Source organism: Strix uralensis, chromosome 16, assembly GCF_047716275.1.
Source record: "Strix uralensis isolate ZFMK-TIS-50842 chromosome 16, bStrUra1, whole genome shotgun sequence".
NCBI lineage: Eukaryota > Metazoa > Chordata > Aves > Strigiformes > Strigidae > Strix > Strix uralensis.
This window is the reverse complement of record NC_133987.1, coordinates 7,359,632-7,386,203: the sequence shown is the minus strand read 5'-3', so window position 1 is coordinate 7,386,203 and position 26,572 is coordinate 7,359,632. Positions and strand designations below refer to the sequence as shown.

General features: G+C 43.1%; 1 protein-coding gene and 1 long non-coding RNA gene across 5 annotated transcripts in view; both read right to left on the bottom strand.

Moving 5' to 3' along the window:
• The window catches only part of SMURF1 (SMAD specific E3 ubiquitin protein ligase 1), a 47,258-nt gene extending 23,559 nt beyond the window's left edge, over window positions 1–23,699 (bottom strand). For all 4 annotated transcript variants that reach the window (XM_074885604.1, XM_074885606.1, XM_074885607.1 and 1 more), the window contains exon 1: window positions 23,454–23,699. In XM_074885604.1, the coding sequence (XP_074741705.1) occupies window positions 23,454–23,508 (55 nt within the window). In that variant the 5' untranslated portion in view covers window positions 23,509–23,699. The remainder of the gene's footprint in view (window positions 1–23,453) is intronic.
• Window positions 264–3,437, bottom strand: LOC141950585 (uncharacterized). The gene is made up of 3 exons (XR_012631093.1): window positions 3,215–3,437; window positions 1,904–1,994; window positions 264–1,336 (listed from the first exon to the last, which is right to left on the bottom strand). It is a non-coding gene; the product is annotated as an uncharacterized LOC141950585 (long non-coding RNA).
• Window positions 23,700–26,572: the final 2,873 nt, after the last annotated feature.

Below are 26,572 nucleotides of genomic sequence, written 5' to 3'. Positions count from 1 at the left end.
ACTGTGGCCTTCAATTTAGTACTCAAGTTAATTTTGAAGACAAGACAAACCAGAGTTAGGTCCATATCTTCCTTAGGAAAGGGGGGGAGGTCATACTGAACGAGGGCTTTTCAGCCATCTTTGGCCTTCCTCTGATATTCCAGGTTAATCATTTGTGCTTGTATAAACAGGCAGCTAGATTCCAGGATACATTCGTTTTACTTTCTGACAGAAAATAAACACAGGCCAGCAGGCTGATGACGTTGAAAGGACTTGACTTAATATTTACTTCTGTGTAGACCATCTTTAATCATAGAGATATGCAGCATAATCATTAAAAGCATCACAGGTCAGTTGGTTTGTTTTAAGATAGAAGCAAGAAGCAAAGGAGAACAATGAGGCTTTGGAGGAGACATAAAATGAAACTAAAGTTACTGCATACCACTGAAAAATAAAAAAGGCTGCAAAGCTGGTCAAATATGATGCATCCAAGTAATGGAAACATCTCTGTTAATGCTTCAAAGTCTGCCTAACTTTTGACTTGTGAAGCTGGTAACCTGTGTTGAAGGTGGGGTTGCTGCAGCTCTACTGTATGACAGCAGGACAGCCCCCTGTGCACGCTAGCTTACAGGCTGGTTTCCACAGCAAAAATTCTGCCATCCCGAAAAACAGTTTTCAGAAGGCTGCACGGCAAAAATAATGTGCCTGAAGTGTAAAAAAGCCTCCAAAAAAAAAGAAAAAAGCAAACATCAGCTATTTACCACATGCTGCTCTAACGCCCCAAAGCGCTGTGGCCCACAATTAAAATCTTTGCTGAATCTGTTATGTGAAATCACGTCTCGTCCAAACGGTTCGGCGTATTTTATGGAAAATACTCTGAATACCACAAGCCACCCCTTCTGAACCGCCTTTACGAATGACTCTGCTTACCGTTCCTAGTCTCTGCACATAACTTTAAATGAGACTTCACTGCAGATAAATGTCTGTTTTTATTTCTACTACTAGGCAACCCATGAAGGTTTTAAATGCTCTGGGTTTTTTTAAGGGTGACAATCATTTATATTTTGTAGGGTACAAGAGAAAGGGTTTAATGGGAAAGGAAAGATGGCTGAAGGCCCCAAGTGTGTAAAAACGCAGTTTCTTTACAGCTAGCCACATCACTGAGCTGAAATATACCACTTTATTCACAAATCGGAGTTTAAATTGTCACCACAAAGGCCATGGTTTCTATTCTAGTCCTTTTTTTGTTTGCTTTAGGAATACTTCTGGTCTTGCTCTTCGTCTGCTTGAGACTGAAATGCATAAATCCAGGGACTGCTTTAACTTCTCAGTAACCGAATCTGAATCACCGCAGCGCCTATCATGCAGAAAAAGAGAAATAAAACTGAGGTCTTCTGTTACATTTGCCAAATAAACCAATTAGCTGTACAGAACTAATTTTATACAGACGTGTACACTGAGTAGCCTTCACTAACGATCTTAACGATCATGGTGTCAACGAGATTTGTGATCTGATACATAAGCCAACCAAACCCCCCCCCCCAAGACCCCTCAGACTTCAGGACCAGCATACATCATGCCCTGACATTGGAAGACTCTGCCTGAACTCATGCTAAACCAGACCTTGACTACCAGATTAAAGCAATGCTTCATTAAAAACCCCTCAATTCTCACAGAGTTGCTAGATTTGATACACGAAGCCTTTTTGTGGCCCTTTTGTGTAGGCTGCAGTAAAAATCAAAGCCTCTTTTCAAGGCATGCTTTCCTCGTGGGTTGGAACTTGGCTTCATGTAGCCAGTTGAAAACACTAGACAACTTTGAAGAGATCTTCAAAAAACCACACACCCAGAAAAAGCCATTTTTATTAGTCCATTAACATGTCATTAAAGTATCTACTTAGCCAAGAATCAAAATTCCATCCTACCTAAGCAGAAACCCGTCACGAACGAGAGTCAGTCCTCGTAGTGCAAACAAGACCAAGTTGACAAAACAGAAGAGTTTCATCTTCAGGATTCCTAAGAATTACGCAAACTGAAAAATCCTCCTGGGCACTGACCAACAAAAAGTCTTCATATACACACCAGAAAGGGCTGATTTAGCCCTCGAGAACATAAATCATTAAAAAAACAGCACAGGACTATTGGAAGAACAAGACTCATTAAATTCCCAGTTAACTGAGACTGGGTGCAACACAAGACCAGTAAAGCAAGTTTAAGAACGAACTGAGTGAGGTGTAAAACTTGGGAGAAACACTAAGAGTTATGGAATTAGCTGAAGAACTTTGCAGGGATAAAAAAGGGAGATCAATAGGAAGCTGAATTAATGCTGATGTACAGAATCAGAGAAAGACACACAAATCAGAGAGGTGGAACAAGCACATCCAATTATCCCTCATACTAACTTCCCTTTCTCTTCTTCCTCCCCTGCTCACCCACAACCAATGCCTGAGATAAAGGCTACCTCCCAGATTAAATCTTTCATTAAATCCTAGCTATTACATCAGTTTTCTTACAACTTTGCTATGCCTTCCTCTAATCCAGGCCAAGAACCTTCTCACAGTCTCTACACAGTCTCCTATTTCCTAGACAGACACAGACTCCAAGCATCTCTGACTGCTTAAGTCTTACAGACATGCCCTCAGCCCAGCCTTAGCTCTGAAAGCAGAAGCTGCTCATGGGATTTATTAGCCACAGGGCAAATTCCAGCTACATTAAGTTCCTATTTCTCACACAAATTGTACTTCCAGGGGCTTTTTTTTTTTTAAAGTTCATTTTTTACAGCAAACCTTTCATAAACTGCTGCTTCACCACCTTCAGCTAATTATTCTTCCTGGCCCTACAGTGACTGCTCAGCTGTAAGAAATACAGCCGGAGACGCTGGGGCAAGAGTGAGACCATAACTGGTGAAGCCTCCTCTGTCATCAAGACGCCCTTGAAGCACCATCCTCCCTCACATCCTCGTACCTTTTCTTTCCAAACTGTCTCCCAACATGTTCAAAGCACAAACACTTCCTCTGAGAACTGGAATTCAAGAGGTAAGTCAGTTTTTACTATCGCCATTTTACAGCCAGACTGCCATTTGCAAAAAACACCCTATCGATCAGAGAAAATGTTAACTGAACATCACGTTATTTATAACCAGTGCATGATTTTTAAAGCTCAGTCCTCCGCCCCCACCAAAACATCTGCCAGAACCACAACCAAGTAGAATAACAATGTTGTAGAGAGAGATTTACCAAATTCAGTCAAGTTCTTCCTTTGTTAAAGTGTCCACAAACGGTCTCCCAACTCTCTGAAACAGAGTATATGCTCAGGCTTCAGCTACAGTGTCAGCTTCTGTATACACTAGTAAGAAATAGAAATACCTGGAAAGAACTCAAAATTTCTGTTAAAACCACACAGGATAATATCCTGTTTCTCAGGGCAAATACAATCTCTTAGCTGACAGTGAAACAAAACAATTTCAATGACAAAATTCCTACTGCAAATACAAAATGGCATTTTACATTTACTCTACACTTCATTGTGCAAGTTGTAGTTACTGGGATCAACACAATTCTGGATTTCTTCCCTTACATCTCTTGTATCTCCAACCACGTGCACTTGCATTGAATAATTCATATTTTCAAGCAAGTAGTGTCTATCAAGATAGGCTTATCTGCACGGCTTGCACATACTTGGGCTCACATTTTTAAACAGACACTGACGTTGCACTGTGCGACAACATCGCCATAATAAAGTTAAAAACACGCCACGAAACTATGTGGCTCAATTTTCATAAATTACATTAAAACTAAGGAATAAATCCATGCTGAAGTCTTAATACTTAGCTTTTACAGTTACCCGAGCCCTGAAAAAGCATCTGGAAAAAAATTCCTAAAGCATGAAAAACATGTTCCTCCACCCACATGCACTCATAACTCAGATTCCAAACTGAATTTTACTAAGATTGCCAAAAATATTTTGCACTTTTAACACTTGGAGTTTTCAAAGCACCTTTTTCAAATCTCTACAAATGTCAATACCTAACAGGACCACATACTCAACCTCATATTGCTCACAACAGGTCCCAGGCAGAGTTGGGGATCAAGCTCAAACCTAGCCCTACTCCTATACTCCCAGTAAACAAAAGGTCCTTTCTAGAAATACCATCCACATCTTCAGACCTATAGATTTGTTTCTCTAGAAAATGATACACGAACAACAGTCATTTACTAAATCAAAGACAGGAAAAAACCCCCCAAACACTCTAGATACTACTTAGGCAGAAATTATGTGTTAAATAGTTGACACTCCTGTAAGGGAGAATGAGAGCCCCTGTGCAGCGCAGTCTACCGCTCAGTCAGCATTTAATTTAGGTGTGTTTAATTTAACATGCCTCTGATCTCCACTTTCCTAAGTGTATAAAGCACTAAACATCTTATTTTCATTACCAAAAAGCAGCTTATAAGGACTCTCCCGTGCAGCTAATCATTTGCTTACTAATTCAGTACATAAAAGGCTTTTCCAATAAATATTATGTTCACCATAAAACACAGAAATTTAGATTCCCCTTCTTCCCAGATATTCTCTATGGGGCTACCCATGCCACTACTACAACTATGTTTTATAACCAGTTGTTTTATGTTTTATAAACCAGAGTTTGTGAGACTCAAGTTACAAGTACATTTCTGTATTAACAGCAGCTTTTTTTCCCCCACAAAACACCATCCAATTAATGGACTTAGAGCTTTTACAAGACATTCATTTCCTAAATCCAGGAGGAAAACCTGCACAACTGCCCTCTGATGCTTTATAAAGGAGGAAAAAGTCCCGAACAAGGGACCAAAACCAGTAGCAACACACTTGCAGATGCTTACCATACACCTAGAATTAGCAGAAAGCCCAAGCAATCATACCAATTAAAACAGAGCCAGTCTTGGGGTCCTGTCCATGGATCAAAACATTTTTTAAATCATAGGAACAGAACACACAACTTTTGTACTTTCTAACCCAACACTACCTCCAGTTCTCTTCATATACATACTGTCTTGCCTCAAAATATCTGCCTGTTTTTCAGAAAGCAGAAAAAAGTCTGACCTTCCACTGCAAAACACGTAAAACCTGTGAAAGCAGAAAACTTGGTATTGAAAATCTTGGCAAAGTTAGACTAGGTACAGCCAAGCAACTTTTCAATAGAAACACTGAATTTCTGTCAAACAGTAAAAGGTCTAAAACTTCCAAGCTAAAATGAAGCAGATTTTTCAGTTTAAAACATATGTTTTGTATCTCCAGAGAGTGGCTGGTATTTACATCGCTTCACGAACAGGTAGTGTCAGTATTTCAACAAAGCGATTTGAATGTTAAACACTATTGTAAAGAAGGAAAAATGAATGCAATTTAACACATTCTCAATCTCAATTTAAGAACTGAGATTTGGTTTTCCAGACAGAACCAATATTCAGCTTCTTTGATACCTTACTGCAATTAAATAAGGTACAAAAATCAACTTTATAGGAACAAAATTTTCCAGTGGGGGTATTTTAATAAACAGTGCAGAATTAATGTCTGGTTTTCATCAAGCACTAAGTAGATTGCTTAAAAGCAAGACCATTGTTATTCAAAAAATGAATGGCGTTAAGTTATGTGCAAGTTGTAAACTATGTAAACTATTAGTTCATCCCGTGAGGGCTTAAATGTATCAGTAGAAGAGTTTTAGTTAAACAATTCACATGGAACATTGCCTTAAAACTAAATATACAGGTTTGGCTCTGGTCAAAGTAGGACCTCTCAACTCGGTGTTAAACTAAAGCTGCAGTGTGAACCAAGAACAAGAAGCTGGCAAGAGAATTGCTTAGGTGACCTAGGACGCTGCTGCTGCTGAAATTAACTGCCAGTAAAATGGAAAAAAAAATAATCTTTAAAAACATTGAAAATAAGAAACAACAAATTTTGCTGGAGTAATTTTTAGAAGTTGCAGTTAAATGCGTAAAACACTGATGACCACCGTGGTCACAGTATTCAAGAATCCACACTTCTTTGTTCATTGTGAAACATTTGAGTGAAGAATCTCCAATACAGAAATTCCATGGAAAAAGAAATTTAGCCTATGGAATATTACATATATAAAAAGAACAAACCTCAGGAAAAATGGTGCACCAGGCTTAAGCTATTTTGGTAAAACTCAAGACACATTTTACATTTCTTTATTAACTGGAGAACCTTGTAACAAGCAGTTGCTAGAAATCTACTGCAAAGAATAACACTTAGCAAGCACCTCTTCTAGCATTACTAACAACTTCAGTAACTGCTACCAGAACAAATTCCAACAAGTACTGGCTGACTTTTCAAGAGGCACAGTCAACACCCCAAATTTTTTTGCAAGTAAATGAAAAGCATTCTTTCTTTCAAACAAGGCATCAGTACCATATCATTGCTTTAAAACCACATACCTCAGGTGAACAAATGACATACAAACTTCCCCTAATTTCTAGTGCATGTAGTTGTTTTCCATGCTTGTATTTTAACTGAGGTATGCTGAGTGCTTTTTGGCATGTTTGGATAGAAGCATAAAAAGCTTCAAGTCTTGTCATATAAAGCTTTTCAAAGCCATGGGCCTCACTGCCAAAGAAACTTTTTCATGCTCTTACAGCTTTTGCCTTCCTTATTCACAAATCTGTTGTTCGTTTTGAGGTAAGTATGATAACAAACAGATGAGATGGAATAGTACTTGCTGAACAGACCGAGAGAGCGAGCTCAGATTTAAAAATCAGGGTGGTGAAAGTCAATATTCAGTGAAGAGTTAACAGTGTACAAAAAGCCTAGAGCAATGAGTTCATTTTGTTCTAGGCTACTTAGCAAATGGACAGCCAAAAATTGAACCAGCTGGAATTTATTCAGAAGTACTTTTTTCTTCCTGTAGCTCCCTGGGCTGTCGTTATCAACCTGAGGATAACAAACATACAGATCATCAAGATCAAGCTGGTGCTGGAAAGAAGTGGCATAGCCTAATAGCCCATAATAAATGAAGTTTTGATCCTAACTTGGATCTTAGTTACTGAGGTATAAATGCTTTTAAGTGTCTTGTGGGAAAAAGTGTAGGATTTGCCCAAGCTAGATGGAATTAAAACATTCTACTGACTCATTTTCTTGATGATTACCCCAGATCTTGCACATGTAATGTTTAGTGAACAGTTTTAACCTCCATTCTTTTGCAGGGTTTCAGCTGCTACAGAACAGACAGTATAGATTATAAAAACGGGAAGACTGCATTTGTTTTAAAATAGTCAAGTAAAGGTATTACTGCAAAAAACCACCACAGAATTGTTCAGAACACCACCTGGATACCTTGCTGTACCAAATCTGTACTAAAAAAGGAGTTGAGCAGTTTTATTCGTCACACACAACTGACACCGTATGTTGAGAACGGAGCAGGGTTTCAAATAACACACTATCCAGTATTTTTTCCAAGTCTGTTCAGCCAGGCTGAGCAGAGCTTGGTCGTTGGTACAGGCACAGCCACCCCACGATCGGCACGGAGGAGGATCGCCCTTACAGCAGCCACCATCAGACGGGTGCTCTGCGGGGACAGTAACCACGAGCCTGTTACAGCAACTCTGTGTACTGACATTGGGCAAAACACAGCCACACATCTATTTTTGTCTTCATTACCATTTCATATTCAAATTATATCCATCAGGTTCAAAACAACTCAAGAGGCACATGCGAAAAAACCTGGAAAAATGACACCTTGATTGTCCAGGTAAAATTTAAAAAAAATAATTCAGATTGATTAAGTGCTTAGCTACAAAAAGGGAAAAATTACTTTACTATAATTTCCAATACAAAAGCTAAAATAAAGGTGCAAAGTTTAAATTCAGGAAGAGGGAAGAAAAATTCTGTTTGCCCAAATTAAACTCTTGGCATCACTTCTAATTTTGAATAAAGTGCATCAGCTGTTTTAGAATATTAATTCCTGGAAATTTTCAACTCTAAAATCTTCGGTAGTTTGTTTTGTGATTATTCAGCCTGTTATAATCCCTTTCAACATCTGCTGGAGAGGTTACAAATTGCTCTCCACTTTCTTTATGCCGTATTTTTTCCTTTGTTCAGAGAGCTCCGCTTAAACCCTCCTTGTTTACAAATGAAAAAACCCAGGAAGCACCAAACACATGACTGTATCTGTGAAGGGCACCGATGCTAAAAGGTGAGCAGCGATGTTGGATACCTGCCAGTCAATAAGCTGCCTTGGCTTATTAGCCTGGGCCCCGCGCCAGCATCGCTGAACTCGCAGGGGGTGTGTGGGGAGCGGGAGGTGACAGTGGTGGCACCAGTTAAGGGGGAAGGAGGGGGGTGTATGTATGTGCAGGAACAAGGAAGCTGTGGCAGAGGGGAAGGGAGTACAGGACAGAAGCAGGGCTTGTTCCAAAAATAGACTGCAATTATAAAGATATTCATAGCTTTTGGAAGCCAAATTTTTATTATTCATTCACCTGCTTTTTTACTATTAACCCCAGTACAGAATCACTACTTTCTTCTACAGGACGTTTATCCATCTGTTGCAGGGAGAACATCCCTATGTAACAAACCTTCTTAGGAATTAGCATGGAAGTTTTTATGTAGAGAAAAAAACCCTGATTTAATAACCCATCCTATCTGAAAGCTACAATGATGCATATGAGACTTTTTTGATGCTGCCATTGTTATACGGTAAGTCTTGTCTACAAGAAGCACATACACACACTCTACAATCTACCTAATCACGTATTAGTCACACAAGTGGTAAATCCCTAAAAGCACTCTGGCTCGGGTCATGCAAATGCTGGATGAACCAAGTTAGATCAGTTCTCATCTGATCCTCCAAGCAATGAGATGCACGTGACCGCTGCTCTGCCCGAGGAAATGTGGGTCAATACGCGTGCATCCTACTGCTGAATTTGCACGCTCTCTAGAGACTCACAGCAGTGTGACTCAGGAGCACCGGGCTGTCTGCAGGCGCACGCTGCACATATATTAATGAGATTATCGCTGCTCCTTGCCGGTGCGTTCACACGACACTGCCAGTCGTCCGTAATGGTTCTTCAAGGAGTCCAACACATACAGCAAAATACTCCGTGTGTCTTACGGCCATGCTCCATCTAAAACGTTAAAATGATTTAGAAGGCTGACAGGCACATCGCTCGACAGTAGCCATTAAAAGGAAACATCTTCCTTCAGAAATAATTAATCACCCATTGTGTTTGAGTATAAACATCCAGATCTAACAGGCATGTGTTTCTCAGCTGAGCAGCAGCGAGATGGACAATCAAAAACCGTGACTTCTTCAGAGCTAGAAGTAAAGCTGCACGCTTGGAGATGAAGGCAATACTAAGCAGTGTTCCTCCCCAAGACATACTCTAGCTGGATGTGGTTAACCAATAACCTCACGTTAGCACCCCCTCCTTCCAAACACGATTTCCAATTAGTATCAAAGTTCAGCAGATCCGTGTTGTATCAGTGTCCTTGCTCTCTTACACAAGCGAAGCCATCCTCTTGACTTTAGGTATTTTTAACAAAATGTCGAATTCTTGCATGACCTACAGGAGGCACAAAACTGAGAGCTGAATAGCACCAAACAAGATTTCATGAAAAGAAGGCTTTTATTCAGAATAAAGCTGTATCAGCCTATGTGTTACTCCCTTGTTCTAATTATATAGGACAGCATCTATTTAAACTGCCAAGTTAATGACTTCAAATTTGATCAATAGTCTCTGTTTATTCAGCCCAGTGCTACTGACAGTCACCAGAGATGAACAACAAAACAAACAAGAGTGGTCAGAGCCAATCTATGGTTGAGCAAGAAAAACCAATCCGTGACAGCAAATACCCTTCGATTTAGTCGGAAGGTGGGGAGGGAGGTCTGTCGCCTATGGACATTGACACAGTCCCTTTCCTGTGTGCCCATAAAACATTCATCCACATTATTCTGCTAACAATCAACTCATGAGTTGAGTGAGCTCAAGCAGAACTAACATCATGGATACAGAGTGACTCCAACACTTATCTTGTACCATCTAGCTATGTTAAATATTTAAATTTGTTTTCAGATTAAGCATGGTAGGACGTGACAACAACAAGAGGACGTCACTAAGCCTTTGGACCATAAGCAGTGTCTTCCCTCATTGCCACCGTACCCACAACGGAAGGAAATTTCCTTTGGAGCAGCTTCAAGAAAGGCTGGAACCATCTTCTTGAAAGCAGGATGAAAAATGTCCTTGACTAAATCTCCAGCCAAAAGACACTAGGAATGTTTTAGTTACAGACTGGCTTCAGAGAGCAAAATAAAAATAGAGTTTAGAATGAAAATGGATAACATGCAGCATGCATGTAGCATTCTAGCAAAGATTTCTTATTTTTATTAAAAAAATTAACACTTTCATTGCAAATTCAGTTTCTCAACAGTGGCTTAACAGCAACATATGTGGACCTCCCCCCACACCAGGCAATTTCTTTTAAGAACAACTTGCAAGTTACTCAGTAAAGGAAACCCCCTTTCTAATGCCAAGTGAATCCCCAGTCACAAAGACTGGGATCTTGATGAAAATGTTTTAGTGCATTATTCTGACCAGGATGTTTGGTTACAATTTTTCCAACATTATGCATTCATCACTTCGCCTGCAACAGCAACTGTTTGTATTTCCCCTGTACAAAATGTCAGTGTCCATTACATCAATAAATTATAATCCCACTACTGCTCCGAGATACCTTGATCAAAGCTATTATATAAAGAAACTGGAGTTTGAGTGAAAAGATACCATGCCTCTTCCTATACAACCTTAATGTGTATGTTTCATATTCAGACACAGGATTTTATACTTGGCTGCAGGATCCTGCAACAAAATATATGAAGAAAATTCTTCTAGACAAAAAGTTCCTTATCAAACTCTTATATTAACACATCCAAAGTCCAAAATATAATATCTAAAAAACCAATACATGAGGACAGCTGGTTCAGTCAAAGCCTAAGATGTTTGCTTTCCATTTTAAATTGATTAAATAGATTCAATACATTACATTTCGCATGGATGGTTAACAGTGCTAATATTCCAGATAAAATGAAACGCTGTATGAGGAAAATTCTCACTAGGGCTAGCTCTCACTGGATATATTACTTGCTCTCACAGTAATTTAGTATAAGGGAGGCTTAACAATTTCACTGAACAGGATTACAAAAAACATCTCTTCACAGTTCATGACACAGAAGCTCCCAGAAATATCTATTTATTCACTACCTTCTCAACACAGGGAATGCACTTGAAAACAGGCTAATGCTTGCTTTGTGGAAACCATAAAGTAATACAATGTTTGTTTGGTATGGGTTTTTTTAAGAAGGTGATTCCTATTTATCAAATTGTTGAGATATTAAAAGCAAGCCTTTTATTTGCATTCATATCACTAACAGGACTCACACACCTAGGAATCAGTTATTGTCCAAGCACTGAATGACAAACTACTGGATAAAACCAAAAGAGAGCAAAATTTAATAAACAATTTTCATGAGAGAAAAGCCTTTAAACACCATTTCACTCCTTACTAAAATAAGCTATGTGGCACTAATTTGAAGTGATAGTGCTGTTCTTTTAATTAAAAAATGCCAGTAGGAGGTTGACGCATTGGCTGATGCTGTAAGCGACATGCTCGCAGGACAGATGAATCTCTGTGTAAGGAATTAACACACAATTTCATCTGGGTTAAAAAGCAAAACAAACCCCTTAAGTCAAAACAAATGTATAGGGAGTGTTATTACAGGTGCTTGATAAAGTCATCTGGATGTTTCCCTCAGAGAATGTTGTTAGATTCTGGAGGAAAAAAAAAGAAAACCAAAACACACTCAATCTGGTTGTGGAATTAGGAGTTTCATTCACAAAGCCTGATTTACCTATAGGTGCGTGGTGGACTTAATACATGTATGTCCCTCCCCCTCCTACCTCAGAGCTCCTCTCCCACTCTCCCAGGTTGCTCCTTCCACATCTGACCACAGGGCTGGGATCGGGACCGGGCATCTCTCCTCGCCCCCTCCAGCAGCTCTGGCGGGCCACGGGAGCAGGGATTTGTTCTACCAAGCTACTCCATGAGTCTTGGAGACCCGCTATCCTTAACATCCCTGCCCTCATCAAATTTGACTGAAATCAGATGAAGAGCCAAAAATTAGTTAGAGAATGACAGGTGCGATCCCTTATTCAGTCTGGTAATTTTTTAGTCTGGAAAGAAGATTAAGTTTGTCACATAAGTTTATCCATCACCCTGATGGGCAACTAAGGCAGCACCATCTCCTGAAATCTGTAGACAGCTTCTGTATGCCAGGTTTCACGGCTGATTTGTAAAACTACCAAAAGCCTAGAAAACTGATTAATATCAGCTTTCCAATCCAGAAGAAATCCCTGCAAAAATACTTGCTGGATCCTCTTCCCCTTGGACTTGCAAGTTCTTAACTCCACCACCCCAGAAGAGGCTGGCAGCCACGACTGGGATCTCCTGCACGAGTCTCTGGTTGCTGCTATCATAAACGAGCATCTGGAAGCACGACCATCCTTAAACTGGCTGCTGCTCCGCCTGATACAGCCTCCCTGGTGAAGAAACGTCACAGAAACAAGCAGGACATTTTGTCTTTACTTGGTACACAGACTATCAAAGAGAAGTCAGTTTATCCAAAGCTTTCTAGTATATTTACTCACCACTCCTACAATGACTATTTCAATCACGTTTACACTACCAGCATCATCTCAAACATCACAGATTAATCTGTTTCCTTCTGGTGTTTCTCTCTGAACACTTGTAGGATCTACATCCTAAGGCAATGATAAAAAAACATGGTACTACTTTCCAACTGGGTTTTATTTTCTCCCTACTCCCCCCACCCCCCCCTTTATCAAAAATACTTCTCATCTATGCTCTAGTTCAATTTGGAAGTAGCACATGGAGGCTTGATAAGCATCCTGCGAAGGAAATGCCTTGAATTGCAGACTACTTACAACACATTTTCCCATGCAACTTTTTATAAATCCCATTTGATGGCTGGTTTGCTAATTTCTATTGAAGTTTATAAAAACATTATTTGTAGAGAAGTCAAATTACTTCTGTGATTGAACAAAAAAAAAAAAAAAAAAAAAATCACTGAGTGCAAGTCTAAGCCAAACTGTTGGATTATACTAAAGTATTATTTACCCTGTTACCAGATAGACCTTTAACTCTGAGAAGGTATTTAATTTTAAACTAAAGAGCACAACACAGAAAAGCACCCATTTACATGTTTCTTTTGTTTGCCTAAGTCTCTTTGTAGACCACGTAAAAGCACTACTAATAAGAGCTGGTGACAATGCAGTTATTGGAACTGATTATATTACCCTAAGCAGATCTAGGTGTTGCATGCTGGTGTCAGTCTGGCCGACTGACTCTCATACCTGTGCTCATTTACTGTGCTGTAACAGACATATCTAATTAATACATTTCAAAAAAAGTCACATTCAATTCCCTAAAAATCTTGGAAAGAAGGAATTAAAAGATGTAGGTGCTCCTATGGTGGCATATTAGCTGTACATGTAGCATACTATATTTTAGTTAATTATTGCACAACATGCAGAAGTCAGTCTTAGAGCCAGACATTTGTTCCTATAGCCTGTGCTTTTACAGTCACAAACTTGATGTTGGATTATTTAATGAATTATAGGATCTCTGGGAAGAGGGGCAGGGGCAGAGATTTAAACCCAAGTGTGGTTATATCACACCACTTGGTTACATCACACCACTTCGTTACATCACACCACTTCCAAGTCAAACAATTCAGACCCCTTCTCTGACTCCAGTACATTCACGGGCTGATGGACCACGCCGTGTGCCACTCGCTGGCACCTACTAGCTCCCTAACTTCACTTATGCCTTTTAACCTTATCTCACCTTATTTCAGCACTCATCTGTGAAACAGGGCCCTCAACAGAAGTATTTTCACTCTGGTTAAAAACAATTCCAGGAGTGGGTTAAATGCATCAGCAGATCGCAGCATAAAAACACTTCATGTAAGAAATAGCTAGGAGATGAAAAACTGGATACACAGAAGTTCTCTGCAAATTCCAAAAGCCCCAACACTTCAGGCATTTTATTTTTTTTTTCCACCAAGCCATTTCTGTTCTCTCTGATCTGTTGTTTAGTAGGGTATTCACAGACACATGAAATATGAACATGCCCATCGCACGAAGCACGATGGTTACCTATCTGCAAGTGTTTTTAAGAAAGACATACAAGAGATACTGCTTAGAATTTCTACTATATATAATGCTGAAGTAAATATCATTTCAAGAGCCCAGAAAATTCACCCAATTTTTTTCAAAGGCTGACATAAGACCTTTAGCTTACATTCACCTACTCAATTCTGAACCCAAAGTTTACCAAGTCTAACGGATTCTCTTCCCATTAACGCCTAAAGAAGCCTTAGACTCATGCTTGTAGAACATGACACCTCTGCATTTTAATTCTGCGTTTAAACTGAAGTTCCCACATGCATATAAAAATGTCTACACACGTGAAAAAACCCAAAACACATCAGCTGCAAGGATAAAGAACAAGGCTTCCCCGGAAGTATATCAATCACTGCAAGTCTGAATCAAATTGGAATTCCTTGCTTTTCTAAATTCTGCACTTGTGTGGTCAAAAAATGATGCTAATGCAACAGCACAACCCATACATGCAGTTAATTTTCATTTGCAGTCTGGGCTGTTTTATTTTTCTCTTTTACTCCTCAGGAAAACAGAGAACATGCATTTCAAGAGATGCTTCCTTTTCAATAAACTTTTCGGGTCATACACCCTATGTACTAGAAGATGTAAAAAAAACTGACCACAGGGACCTGAATTTCATGCTGTAATATCCGGTTTGCTTTGGGGATGCAATACAGGTCACATTCAGGGTGTGAGGAAGAAAAGTCAGGACCATGAAAAAAAAGAGAGTTCAGACTGATGTTAGTAGTTGCCTTGAATTCAAAATAAATAAAGAGTCAACTATCTTCAATGGGTTTTTAACCTTTATTTTAAGGAGAAAAATACAAAGGAGAGCTTTTAATATAGTGCCCTGAAAACTAGGGAGATGGATTAGAAGACTATATTTTAACACATGCAAATTTAATTTGCCATTTTGTGAAGTAAACAAGAAATGGAAACTTTAAATTCATAAGAATATATGCATTTTATTTTAGTCCAACCATTAGAGGAAATAGGTTTCTATGGAAGACAAAAATGCAAACATATTAAAAGGTCAAAGAAAATGTTATTCCTCTAATTCACTCATACAAAACCCACCATTTTACTCCAAATAATAAAATGTATCTAGAAAGACCTCATCAACCTGAGGAAAAAAGATTGCATCCTATTGAAAATACTTCTTTGCCTACTACTGGTTACTTGTAAAAGCAAAAACTTCTGCAAGAGAAAGATAATACAAGGTTACCTATAAGGGAAGGAGAAACAAATTTTATTTTCTTCAGCAGGGTTCCTTTATAATCAGTGGGGAAAGAAACACCTACCATTCGAAAAAACCCAACCATGGCTAACCCTGCACATTAGTGAGGACATTCAGGGACACGTAATATTCCTGGAGTATTCTAGTGGTCAATAATACTTGAAGTTAATAGTGTGGTTTAACATTGCCCTTTATTCCTCAATGGGCTGCTGTATATTCTTACGAGAGAATCAGGAACCAAAGTGTAAAATAGAAAGCTATTACAAACACTTAATTCCACAGGATTTTCCATCATTTCTTATGGTCATAACAGCACAATTCAGGATTATGAGCTTAGCCCATTTGAACTGCTTCATCACACAACAGCCAACGTAAAGGGCTGGTGCTCACCGGGACGCGATGCTGGAGCCGGTGCTCGGCCAATGACAATTCCCTCCAGCTGTGGCGGAGGTGAGCACAGCTGGAACGGCAGAGCAGCCTGCAGCACCACGCAGTCATTGGGGGGATTGTGCATTATTTTTGCATTACTCCCAAACAATAATGGATTGTTTTACCCACAAACAGATGAACAAACCTTCCATTTAAATACTTTCTGTTAAATTGTATTAGTATGCATAATAGTGTCCATATCCTCAAAAAAACCCAAGCAAGAGGATTTTTTCATGGGGGAGGGAAGGAAGAGTAAACCATGCTCTGCCAGCTTTATCTATCTATGCTGTGAATTGGGTAGCCTTGGGGATTTTTGCCTGCTGTGCTTAGTGTCCTTGACAACAAGCCAGTTTGAATTTTGGCCTTTAACTTGACAAAAATGACTTACTGAAGAGGAAGGCATCAAGCCATTACAGCCCTGTGGAGAGATTCTTTCTAAAACAGCATGCATGCTTATTCTGCCAATTCAACTAGAGTATAGTCAAATTTATCATCCAACTCCTATACCCTCAAATACACCCAATGTAGTTGCCAGTTCATGAGAGAATATTTGAAAGAAAAACTTTTAACATTTTTGCTATGTCTTCCCATTGCATTTCAAGACTTTCACAAAGAAAGAGATGGAAAACAGAGAAAAATATCCCCAGGGATCCCCTCTCAGAAATTACTGAATTCCCCTTCAAAGAGATGTGAAACAAAGTTTAAAAACATGTAGCATCTTAACCTGTTATGGACCTACTGACTTTCCTTTAGCAAACATATGTGCAGGTTTCTTCTTGTATTACATTAATACTTAAATAAATCTTTCGTAAATTGATATACACTAATAAACAAGCTCTAGCAAAGCTTGCTGCGTGGTTTAAGAAATCACTACTCTCTGTTCTGTTTTTTTTTTTTTCCCTCCCCAAATCAAGTCCCAACAGAAGATAACACATGCATATACCTCAGCTTTTTGAAGTCCAGCATCTTAAATTCTTGAGCTAGACTTACATGGGAAAGCTGAATTTGCACTGAAGCAGCTAAGGACGAGCACAGGTTTTCTTCCGCCAGTCTTCTCACGGTGGGTGACAAATTTTTGGCAATGGAGGTCAGCAGACTAGCAAGGAGATAACATCATGAGTGCCGCAGCAGTATCTGCAGGAACTCATTTGTAAGCACCTGAAACATCACAATCTGAGAGCAGTGCAGCTTCCTCACCACCAGCCATAACACAAGTGCTCAATGTCAACTACCTGCATGCTTAACTGCAGGCTTTCCAGTATACATGCTAAAGAAGGTGAGATGATATCAAGGTAAAAAAATTTGGAAGTCTTATCAACTGTAGTGTTGTCCTCACTCAAATGAGGCAGCATCCTGGTGTTGGCAAGAGCATCAAGGACTATAAGTGACACCTCGACACAGATACCCTAAAACCTAAACAAATCCACAACAGGAGAAACGATGTGGTGGTTGTCAACAGGTATCTCGAGACTCAAGATGTCACCAACTCCTTTTTTTCCCTCAACTGATGGTATAGGAAAGAACCAACCATTTTCACTAACAGCTTGTTTCACTCTGGGAAAATAAATCAGCATCAGTTTTCATGAAAAATATAAAAGCACTAATACAGGCAAAAGCTTTCAATGATATTCCAGAATTTGGTCCTTTTCACAGTAGTATTTTGACCATTTCCAGAGGAATCATAATGGGAAAATGTAACAAAAAAGATTCAATTCCTAATTCAGGGAAAAACGTGGCAGATGGAACTGCCTCTCCTAGCTTTTTTTTTTTTTAATATTCTCTTCATTCAAGTCTTAAATGAGTTGCTCTGCTGTGTACATACCTAAACTTCACAAGTATACTGCACCAACAGATTTACCCGCATCTTTTCCAAACCACTCTGCCCTATCACTCTACCTCAACCAACAAGGCCCAAGCCAACAAGGCAGCCGAGTGAGTAGTTAACTCTAGTACCATAAATAGCAGCAAGTAATCTAACCAGATTAATCCAACTTTAAGCGTGTCAACTGGACTTGCTTCAAGTTGGGCAGCAATCCAGGTAAACCTCCAAACACACACACGGGGATGGTATTTCCATACAGTACTTCACTCTGTGACCCACCAAGCACATCTCCAGCCAGCTACAGAAACAACCGAGGGGTCTCGTTTATCTTTATTTACAGTGGCAGTTTTAGCAGTCTCTGAGTTGCTGTCAGTGAGGGGTCAGCTACTCGGCACACATAACACTGTGGTGTAAAATCAACTTCCTCACTGAGAAATTGGAAACACTGCTTATTTGACCCTTGAATTGATGCTTAATTTTGGAACACACACAGAAAGTATGATGCTACAAAATTTTAGAAATGTGATAAAGCCGTTTAAGGAAACGGATGAGAAAACTCTTCTTAGACTGGTGGACAGTATGGAATAAAAAAGAAGAAATCATTAAGTAACTGCACAACCACATCCCAAATTGCATTTCTTTATATGAAGACATTCAATTTGAGAAAAGAAAGTTTCAAGTTAGGAATAAAGTAGTTATTGTTTCTACTTTCCCTGCCTGAGGGGGATATTCAGACAAACTCCTTTTGGAGATTTAATTTACTTCCACCAGGACAATGGTGCTGGCACAGCTTCGACTTACTGGGAGAAACAAAAAAGGAGCCTCGCTACCCATAGCCTGCCCAGAGGAAAAGGCTGCTCTTTGGATTCCCACTCCGGCAGCCCAAAGATGCCAGCTGGCTGGCTGCAAAGGCTGCACTCTCCACTTCCCCCCATGAAAGCAAGATTTTATTTTTTTTGTTGAAGTCCCCATAGTTATATGCCCCAAGCCTCTTTGCCATCCCTATCGAAGGGGCTCTGAACAGCCACAAATTTACCTTCATGAAAATGCTACTTCTTCATAACACAAATGGGGAAGAGAGACAGAGAGAGATTAAGCGCCTCGCTCAGCATCGCACAGGAAATCTGCGGCGAAGCTCAGCGTCGAGTTCCAGCCCAGCGCTCCAACCACAACCAGGCAACCCGCTCCCAGAAGACGTGAAGTGGAGAAAAATCCTTACGAGAAGAAAATAACGAGACGTAGATTTCAACATACTCCCAGATTACCATGCAAAATAAATTTGGAGCTACTAAACTGCCGCTTCCCACTGTGTTCCCCATTGCACAAAACCGGCTCAATATTAAATTGCAAATGCCAAGGCAGGCTGGGCTGAGCGGCCAGCCGTCTGCCTTCTTGCATCACTGCTCTTAGCCCGTAACCCGTAGTCCTTCTAATGTACGACCATAAAACTACAGACAGTCTATGAAGTATTTACGATGTCTGATAGAGAGATCCCTACACAGATATTCATTGTTTCTGAACACTGGTCGTAAAACTGCCCAGGTCACCAATATTAGTGTTGCTATTGATCAGTCAGTTAACTTTGCTGCATCGATCGATACATTAGTCATGAAAGGGAAGCAAAACATACTGACATTTGTGACACATTTTAACCTGTGCCTTTATAACAATCCTATGAGAACACTGCTCTTAAGGCAATGTTTTTTTTATTTTTTACTTGAAATCGCTGTATTCTTTTACGTATTCCTCAAATTACAAATGCGTATCTGCAAAAAGACCCAAAGCCACCATTTACCAGCTACTAACCGGTCAGGTTTTGTGAATGGGACTTCCCTAAACTGCACTGACTACAGTGAACTGACATTGGCATTCAGGAGACTCATCTGCACCACCTCTCTCCTCTTTCCCTTTCTTTGCCACTGCTGAGTACCATCACCTTTCCTACAGGAATCAAACTTGCCACCGACAAACCCCCTCTGACTCCTCACCTCACAGAAACCACCCCTTCCCCATCATCATCTTCACCCCTCCCTGATGCTGCCGACACTGCGCTTTCCTCTCCCTCGCACCTGGGAGGGTTCTCACCTTATACCCTCCCTCCAAAACTGCACCAACCACCAGCAGCAGCAGCCCAGCACCTTCCCTGGCCAGGTCTGCCAAGCAGGGATGCATTTTTACAGTCCTGAGCACTCTGAACCTTGCTAAGTGAGGTGCTTGGAGACGACTATTTGTATTCTCCTGTTATACCAACTCCTGCTTTTCTGTTAAAGAAACTGGTTTTGCCATCAGCCCTCGACACAGCCCTCTGACCTGATACATGAAATCCTCCCCGCTTCCTGCTCCATCTATGAAGTGATCCATAAAGCTTAAACTAATGCCTTTTCCTTCCCAGTCTTTTCGCAGTTCCACAATGGCACCAGAAGCCAGCCAGCTTTTAACACCTCAGCTGAAGCACTGCTGAAAAAGCCAGTACCGATGAAGCCAGAACACAACTTGCAGCTTTTTTTGGTAGAGAAGCTGCATGTTTAGTCCACTTCTTCACAGTCTTTCCAATTCCATCTGCAGCCTTCGCCTGCAAGCTACCTGGAAGAGGAACATCTCCGATACCCAGCACAATGAGACTGCAGTTTTCACGAGTACTTCTGGGTGATATAACAGTATGAGCAAGACACGTGTAAGCCTTGGAGATGATGAACCCTTTGGAACTTCCCCAGGGAGCAGCGACTGCAGCAGCAAACAAAGGTTTCAGAGAAGCACATCAGTAAAAAAGGGACACGTGCTCCGTGAAGGTCCCTTGGCCTGTGGGTCATGCTCCTCCCTGACCCAGCAGATCCCGAGCAGACTTTTTGAGCACACGCGCTCACAATATCACTTTATTATTTCCATCCCTGTTTTGGTAATTCCACCACCGTTGCACTACCCTGATGACAGGATGGATACAAAGAGACCACAGACTTAACAGTAAGTTTTACCTCATGTTGCCTAGAACTGCTCCAAGCAGCAAGAGACAAGGCCATGAATATCTCTGGCTCAGTAGTGAAAGCTCCAATGGAAATAAGAGGAACAGGCTTTTGGAGAAACTGAGATACAACACGAGATTAGCATGTTTGAGATCCATAGGACACAAAGTCATTTTAACCTGCCATCCAACTTGCTTGCTGATGTTGGGGTTTTTTTTAAATATTATTTGCCATTTTAGTTCATTATGATTTGTAGCAGGATAGGACTGACACCATTCTGTGTAAGCTGGAAGATGATTTCTGATAATCATCAGAGGATCCAGAGCTTTTAGATATATTCACATAAATAAGCCCAACATGCTGCTGATACAAACACCTTTCCAATATAGGAGGAAAAAAAGCATGAAAGATTCTACCACTGTTCACTTCCCATTTACAAAGTAACGCTCACAGGCATCTTCAGACTAACTGGTATTTACACAGCGATTTTCAGTAGTGCAAAACATAAATGGTTTCTAATCTCGAGAAACACAATGCAGGTAGTAAATCATAACAGAAAAGGTCCTCTCTCTTGATTTAAATCTGCTCAAATCTCCCAATAGCAAAACAGATGAGAAGACAAAAGCCACGCTAGCTACAGCTATTTGAAACAGGTAAGTCAGCACACTAGTCTCCAGCAAAGCCAAGAATACAGCATCGCCTAATGATTCTAAAGCTAAACCTCTCCCAAAGCAATTTATTTTTTGATTAAATACAGCAATTTCTGTCACACCACCCAGGTTTCCTGCTTGTAAAAACAGAAGATGTGTTTGAGCAAGCAGATTTTTTCAATATAGTTGAAAAAGGAGAGTAAAAAAAAAAAAAAAATCCACGAAGTTGCTCAATAAACAAACTTCAGTCTCTTCCAGAAAATGTTCTCAGCTAGGAGAGAAGACTAGTGCATGCTAAAAGTAAAAAAGCATTTTGATGCAGCATTCATCCTTTAAAATTAAAACCAACAGCTTCTCTCTGTTATTTAAATGATATCCTCCAGCTCAGAAGAAGGGCTATGACCACGGCGTTAGGTTACTTAACTCACAATATTTTTATTGACTGACTTGCATAAAAATAAGCCACATTAATGACTGAGTTGACATTTAGCATACATCACCACAAAACTAATTTCAGATCAAACATCAGCCATACAACCTAAAAATATTTTCAGCATTCTCACGTCCAAGTAAAGGATTTTCAGCTTTACATTATCCTCACAAACTTTGCTCTTCTAAAGCACAAGCAGTGCAGAATCAAAAAAAAGGATTAAAAGAAAACCAGGATTTTTTTTTTTAAGAGCTGCTTCTGATTGTGTTACGTGCCAGAAGCAAGTTAACCTGTAACTGAAGTTTAACTAGAGCTGTTTTCTTATTATTTGACAATGTTTTATGCACCCACGGAAACAGCTCTATATAGATCAATGCCAGTGACTCGGAGGAGCACCAAGGCTCCTTCAGCCCAAGAGATCTCCAAGCATCCACCTGTTGCCTTTGAAAGACTAGATTGGACCTTATTTATTAATAATTCATCCAACAGTCTCACAGAGCAGAAACTATGTCTCTTCCCATTAAAGAAGCGGTCTCGGCATCAACCGGAACAGCTTCCAGAAGATTTAATCCAGATCTTTGAGGGTGCAACATGAATTGGCTCATCCATACGTGCACCCTCGCAGAGGCCTCGTAAGGAGGCACGACACACACCGCTTTTGGTGTCACCTCTCGCTCGGGGAAGGAACTTCAAAAGTTGAATGCACGATTTGCCAAGCGAGAGGAAGTTGCGAGGAAGGAGGGAAAAAAAAAAACCCCTACTTTTAAAAAAAGCTAAAAGCAACTAAATGCACGTTTTCTCATTAGCAACCGAGTTCTCCTCCTCGACAAACGGGAGGCTGGGGCGGGGGGTTATTAATTAAAGCGAAGCAAAGCAAATTACGAAAGGCTTTGCTGAAAGCCTGTCTGTGGGAAAGGTGGCCCTGGAAATCCTGGGGAGGGTGTAGAGGACACCCCAAGAAGGGGCAGGGTGGTCTGGCTTGCTGGATGCAGAGCGGGGGTGTGTGTGTTACACAGGGACACCCCCGCCAAGAGAAAGGTGCAGAAGAGTCCCCAGGAAGGAGCAAGGTGCTCTGGCTTGCTGGAAGGGGGGGACACAATGACACCCCCCCACGGGGAAGGTACAGAAGAGCCCCCAGGAAGGGGCTGGGTGCCAGGGGAGGGGGTGGGGGTGGCGGGGAGTATCACAGGGACTCCCCGATGGGGAAAGAAGCAGAAGAGACCCCAGAAAGGAGCAAAGTGCCCCGGTCTCCTGCAAGGAGAGGGGGAGACAGGGACAACTCCCCCTCAAAAAGGCCCCCCCCCTCCAAATTTGTGTCAGCCCAAGAGGGCTGAAGCAGCCGGTGGAACCCACACCGGGGCGCGGGGGGGGGGGGGGGGGGGGGGGGGGGAGGGACAAAAAAAAAAATATAAATAAATAAGAATTAAGAGAGGCTCCGCCGGGCCACGGAGGTGGAAGCGGGACCAAAAAACGGTGGATAAAAGTTAAGTAACGATCGGAGCTCGGTCGCCGCCGCCTCGGTCCCACGGCCTCTCCTCACGCCGCTGCCCCCCCCCCCCCCCGCCTTGGGCCCGGTCTCCCCTCCCCTCACGCCGCCAGGCCGGGGAGGGGGCGGCCGCCCCCTCCCCGGCCTGGCGGCGTGAGGGGAGGGGAGACCGGGCCCCAGGAGAGGAGGAGGGGAGGACACACACACACACAGCGTCGCCGCCGCCCCGTTACCTGTGAGGCGGATTTTGATGCTGGAGCCGTTCCGGCGGGTACCGGGATTCGACATCGCGCCGGGAGGCGGTGGCAACGCCGAAATCAACCGGCGGCCCCACGCAACCCCCCCATGCGGGCCCGCCCGCTCGTAGCGATGCCGTCGAGTCCCGGCCTCTGCGCTCCGCCGTTCGCCTCAGCCGTCCCCGTCCCCACCGTCGCCGCCGCCGCCGCCAGACCGACGCGCCCGCCCGGCCCGGCCCGGCCGCGGAGAGCGCGCCTGGCCACGCCCCCACCCCCGCCCCGCGTACGCCGGAGGGTGCTGACGTCAGCGCGCAGGGCGGCGCGGCCGCGCCGAGCCGCCATCTTGGGAAGGTCGGGAGGGAAGCGCATGCGCGGGAGGACACGATGTGCGGGAAGGCGTAGCGCCCCCTGGCGGTGGGGAGGAGGCTGGGGTGGCATGAGGTGTGGCCGGGGGGTGGCACAAGGTGTCTGGGGGTGCAGGGGGGCGACATGGCATGGAGGGTGTATAAGGGGTCCCAGGGGTGCCTTGGGGTGACATGCAGGCTGGGATGGAGGGTGAATAGGAGTTCTCGGGGGTGGCATGGGTGTGACATGCAGGGGGGGTGGCCTGGAGGGTGGATGGGGGTGCCTGGAGGTGCCATGGAAGGTGCCATGGCTGTGGCACGGATGGTGGGCTGGAGGGTATATGGACATGCCTGGGGGTGGCATAGGGAGTGACATGCAGGGTGGCATGGGGGGTGTATCAGGGTGTCATGCAGGGCAGCATGAAGGGTGCACAGGGGTGCCTTGGGGTGGCATAGGGGTGACATGGCTGTGACATGGAGGGTGACATGGAAGGTGGCAAGGGAACGGGTGTGAACACGTGCGCATCAAGCATGTGGAGTCTGGGAGCAATGCCCACAGCCCTGGGCAGCTGGGACCACCGGCTCAGCCCCCAGGACCTGCCCTGAATTGTCCCCATGTCCCCCACCTTGCAGGCTAACAGCCACTAGCTTCAGGTGCTGCTGCCCGTCAGCTCCGCCTTGCCCCATCCCTCCGACCTGCTCGTGACCCAACCCCACTATTGATTTATGAACTGCCAAAAAAAACCAAACCCCAAAGCATCCCATAAACCAGCCCTCCCACTTTCACCAGAAATTAAATTGCATTCAATGGGAAAAAATCCCTAAATCCTGAACCCCTCCAGCGGCACGAGCAGCCTCCCGGCTCCCTGTACGGAGGAAAACCTTGAGGCCAGCCTTGCTTCACAGCGAGCAGCTGAGGCTGGGCTGGGCTGCCTGCCGAGGGTACCCACGGCCCAGCACCAGAAGTAAATACCTAAATACCTGGCTTTTATTTCTTTGCTCTGCTCACCCCTTCCCAGAAGCAAAAGGAGGAAGAAGCCTGTCCCCATAAATTCCAGGGAGAAAGCAAAATAGCAATGGGGAAGAGGAAAAAGCCTCAACAATTTATGGCCAAGCATCAGGTGCAGCAGCAGACCTAGAAGCTCGGATGGTGCTTTTCACCATCCAAATTCTTCTTTAAAATCCCCCTCCCCAGCCTTCCCCTGCCCCGCAGCACTAACCTGGCTTGGTCCCCACACTGGGATGCTGCCCACCCCAGGCAGACCCCTGCCTGCTGCCCAGCTAAACTTGCCCAAAGCCATCTCTCCCAGCTCTTCTTCCTTCTCACCAACCCTTGGGTTTTGGCTCACATAGTTCCCCCCAAACAGGCTCTTACAGGCTCTGGGTGTGCAGCCTCAGGGACAGGCACAGAAACCCCCTTCCACCTGCTCCTGCAAAGCCAGATCCAGGTAATGACTCTGCATGGTGCTGGGGAGGCTGTGGGGTGCGCCCGTGGCAGTAGGAAATGAACAATTAGGCATGAAAATGCTTTAGAAGAGACCCTGTTTCATATGTATAAATTAATTTGGTCTTAATTCAGGGCAAACGGGCCACCATGGGCACTGGCAGCGCCTTTTCCAGCTCTCCAGCTATGTGGGGATCAAGCAGCTGTCACCATGCTCCTCTGGGACCAGGACACAGGATGCTTTAATTAGAAAAAATGCCTTTTTTGTGCATCTCTAGAGGGAGATTTTGCTGCTCTGGGGAAGCCGCACAGCAGCATCTCACCCTCGTTGGTCCCCACAGATGCCCCATCCCATCCCACCGGGAGAAGCGGGTGGCTCCAACACCCCGGAGCAAAGCACCGAAGCCAAAATTGCCACGGCGGCTGCTGCCTGCACCCCGGGCAGGGGAGCTGAGGCCGGCAGTGATCAGAGGAGAGCAGCCCCAATTAACCCAGCAAGCAGACGCCTGTAGGTCTCTCGCACGCCCACGACGCAGCGGCAGGCAGGTACAGCCCAGCAGCCTCACCACTCTGGCAGGCACCAGTCCCGCTTCTCCAGCCACCAGAGACCACAGCAGCAGTGCCACCCAAACACCTCCTCTGCTTTGCTTGCACAGGACAGTAGGCACATATCGATACTCTTAAGAAAATGGGCACATTTCCTCTCCGTTGCCTTCAGGGACACTATTTTATTGCAGCTTAAGGACATGACAGTGGAAGCAAGCAGCTTTAGTCCCAAGTCTCTGTATAACACTATGTACCACAGGCTTGTGTCCAGCACACGCAGGAAAAAAAGTCAAATAGCTCTGCCCTTTCCCTTTTTAGCTTGATTTTAGTCAGCAGAGCATCAGCAAACAGCAACCCTGCTGCCCAAGTGCCTGTAAGGGACAGCCCTGCCTGACTGTGGGAAAAACCACATAGGATGCCCTGTGCTGGACCACAGTCCAAAGTCAGGGCGGCTGCGTGGACCCCAGCTCCGGTCTGCATCTCCATTTACACTGAGGAAGCACCTGCCTCAGATTCATTTTACCTAGTGAAATCTGACCGTTTCCAGATGCTGTATCAGCCTTGTCAGCAATGAGAAGGTGCACACAGCCGAGCCAGAGCCCTTTGTGTGAACCCATGGGCACAAACAAAGGATTTTCACAGGCACTTGTTTCAGCTGTGTGTTCAGGCATTGCTTTATCACAGTTCTAAATACATAGTTTTGGATCCAAGAAATAAAACCCAAGAAACACTTCGCAACTCATCAGTTCCAGCACTTTAATATTAAGAAGTGATACCCAGCT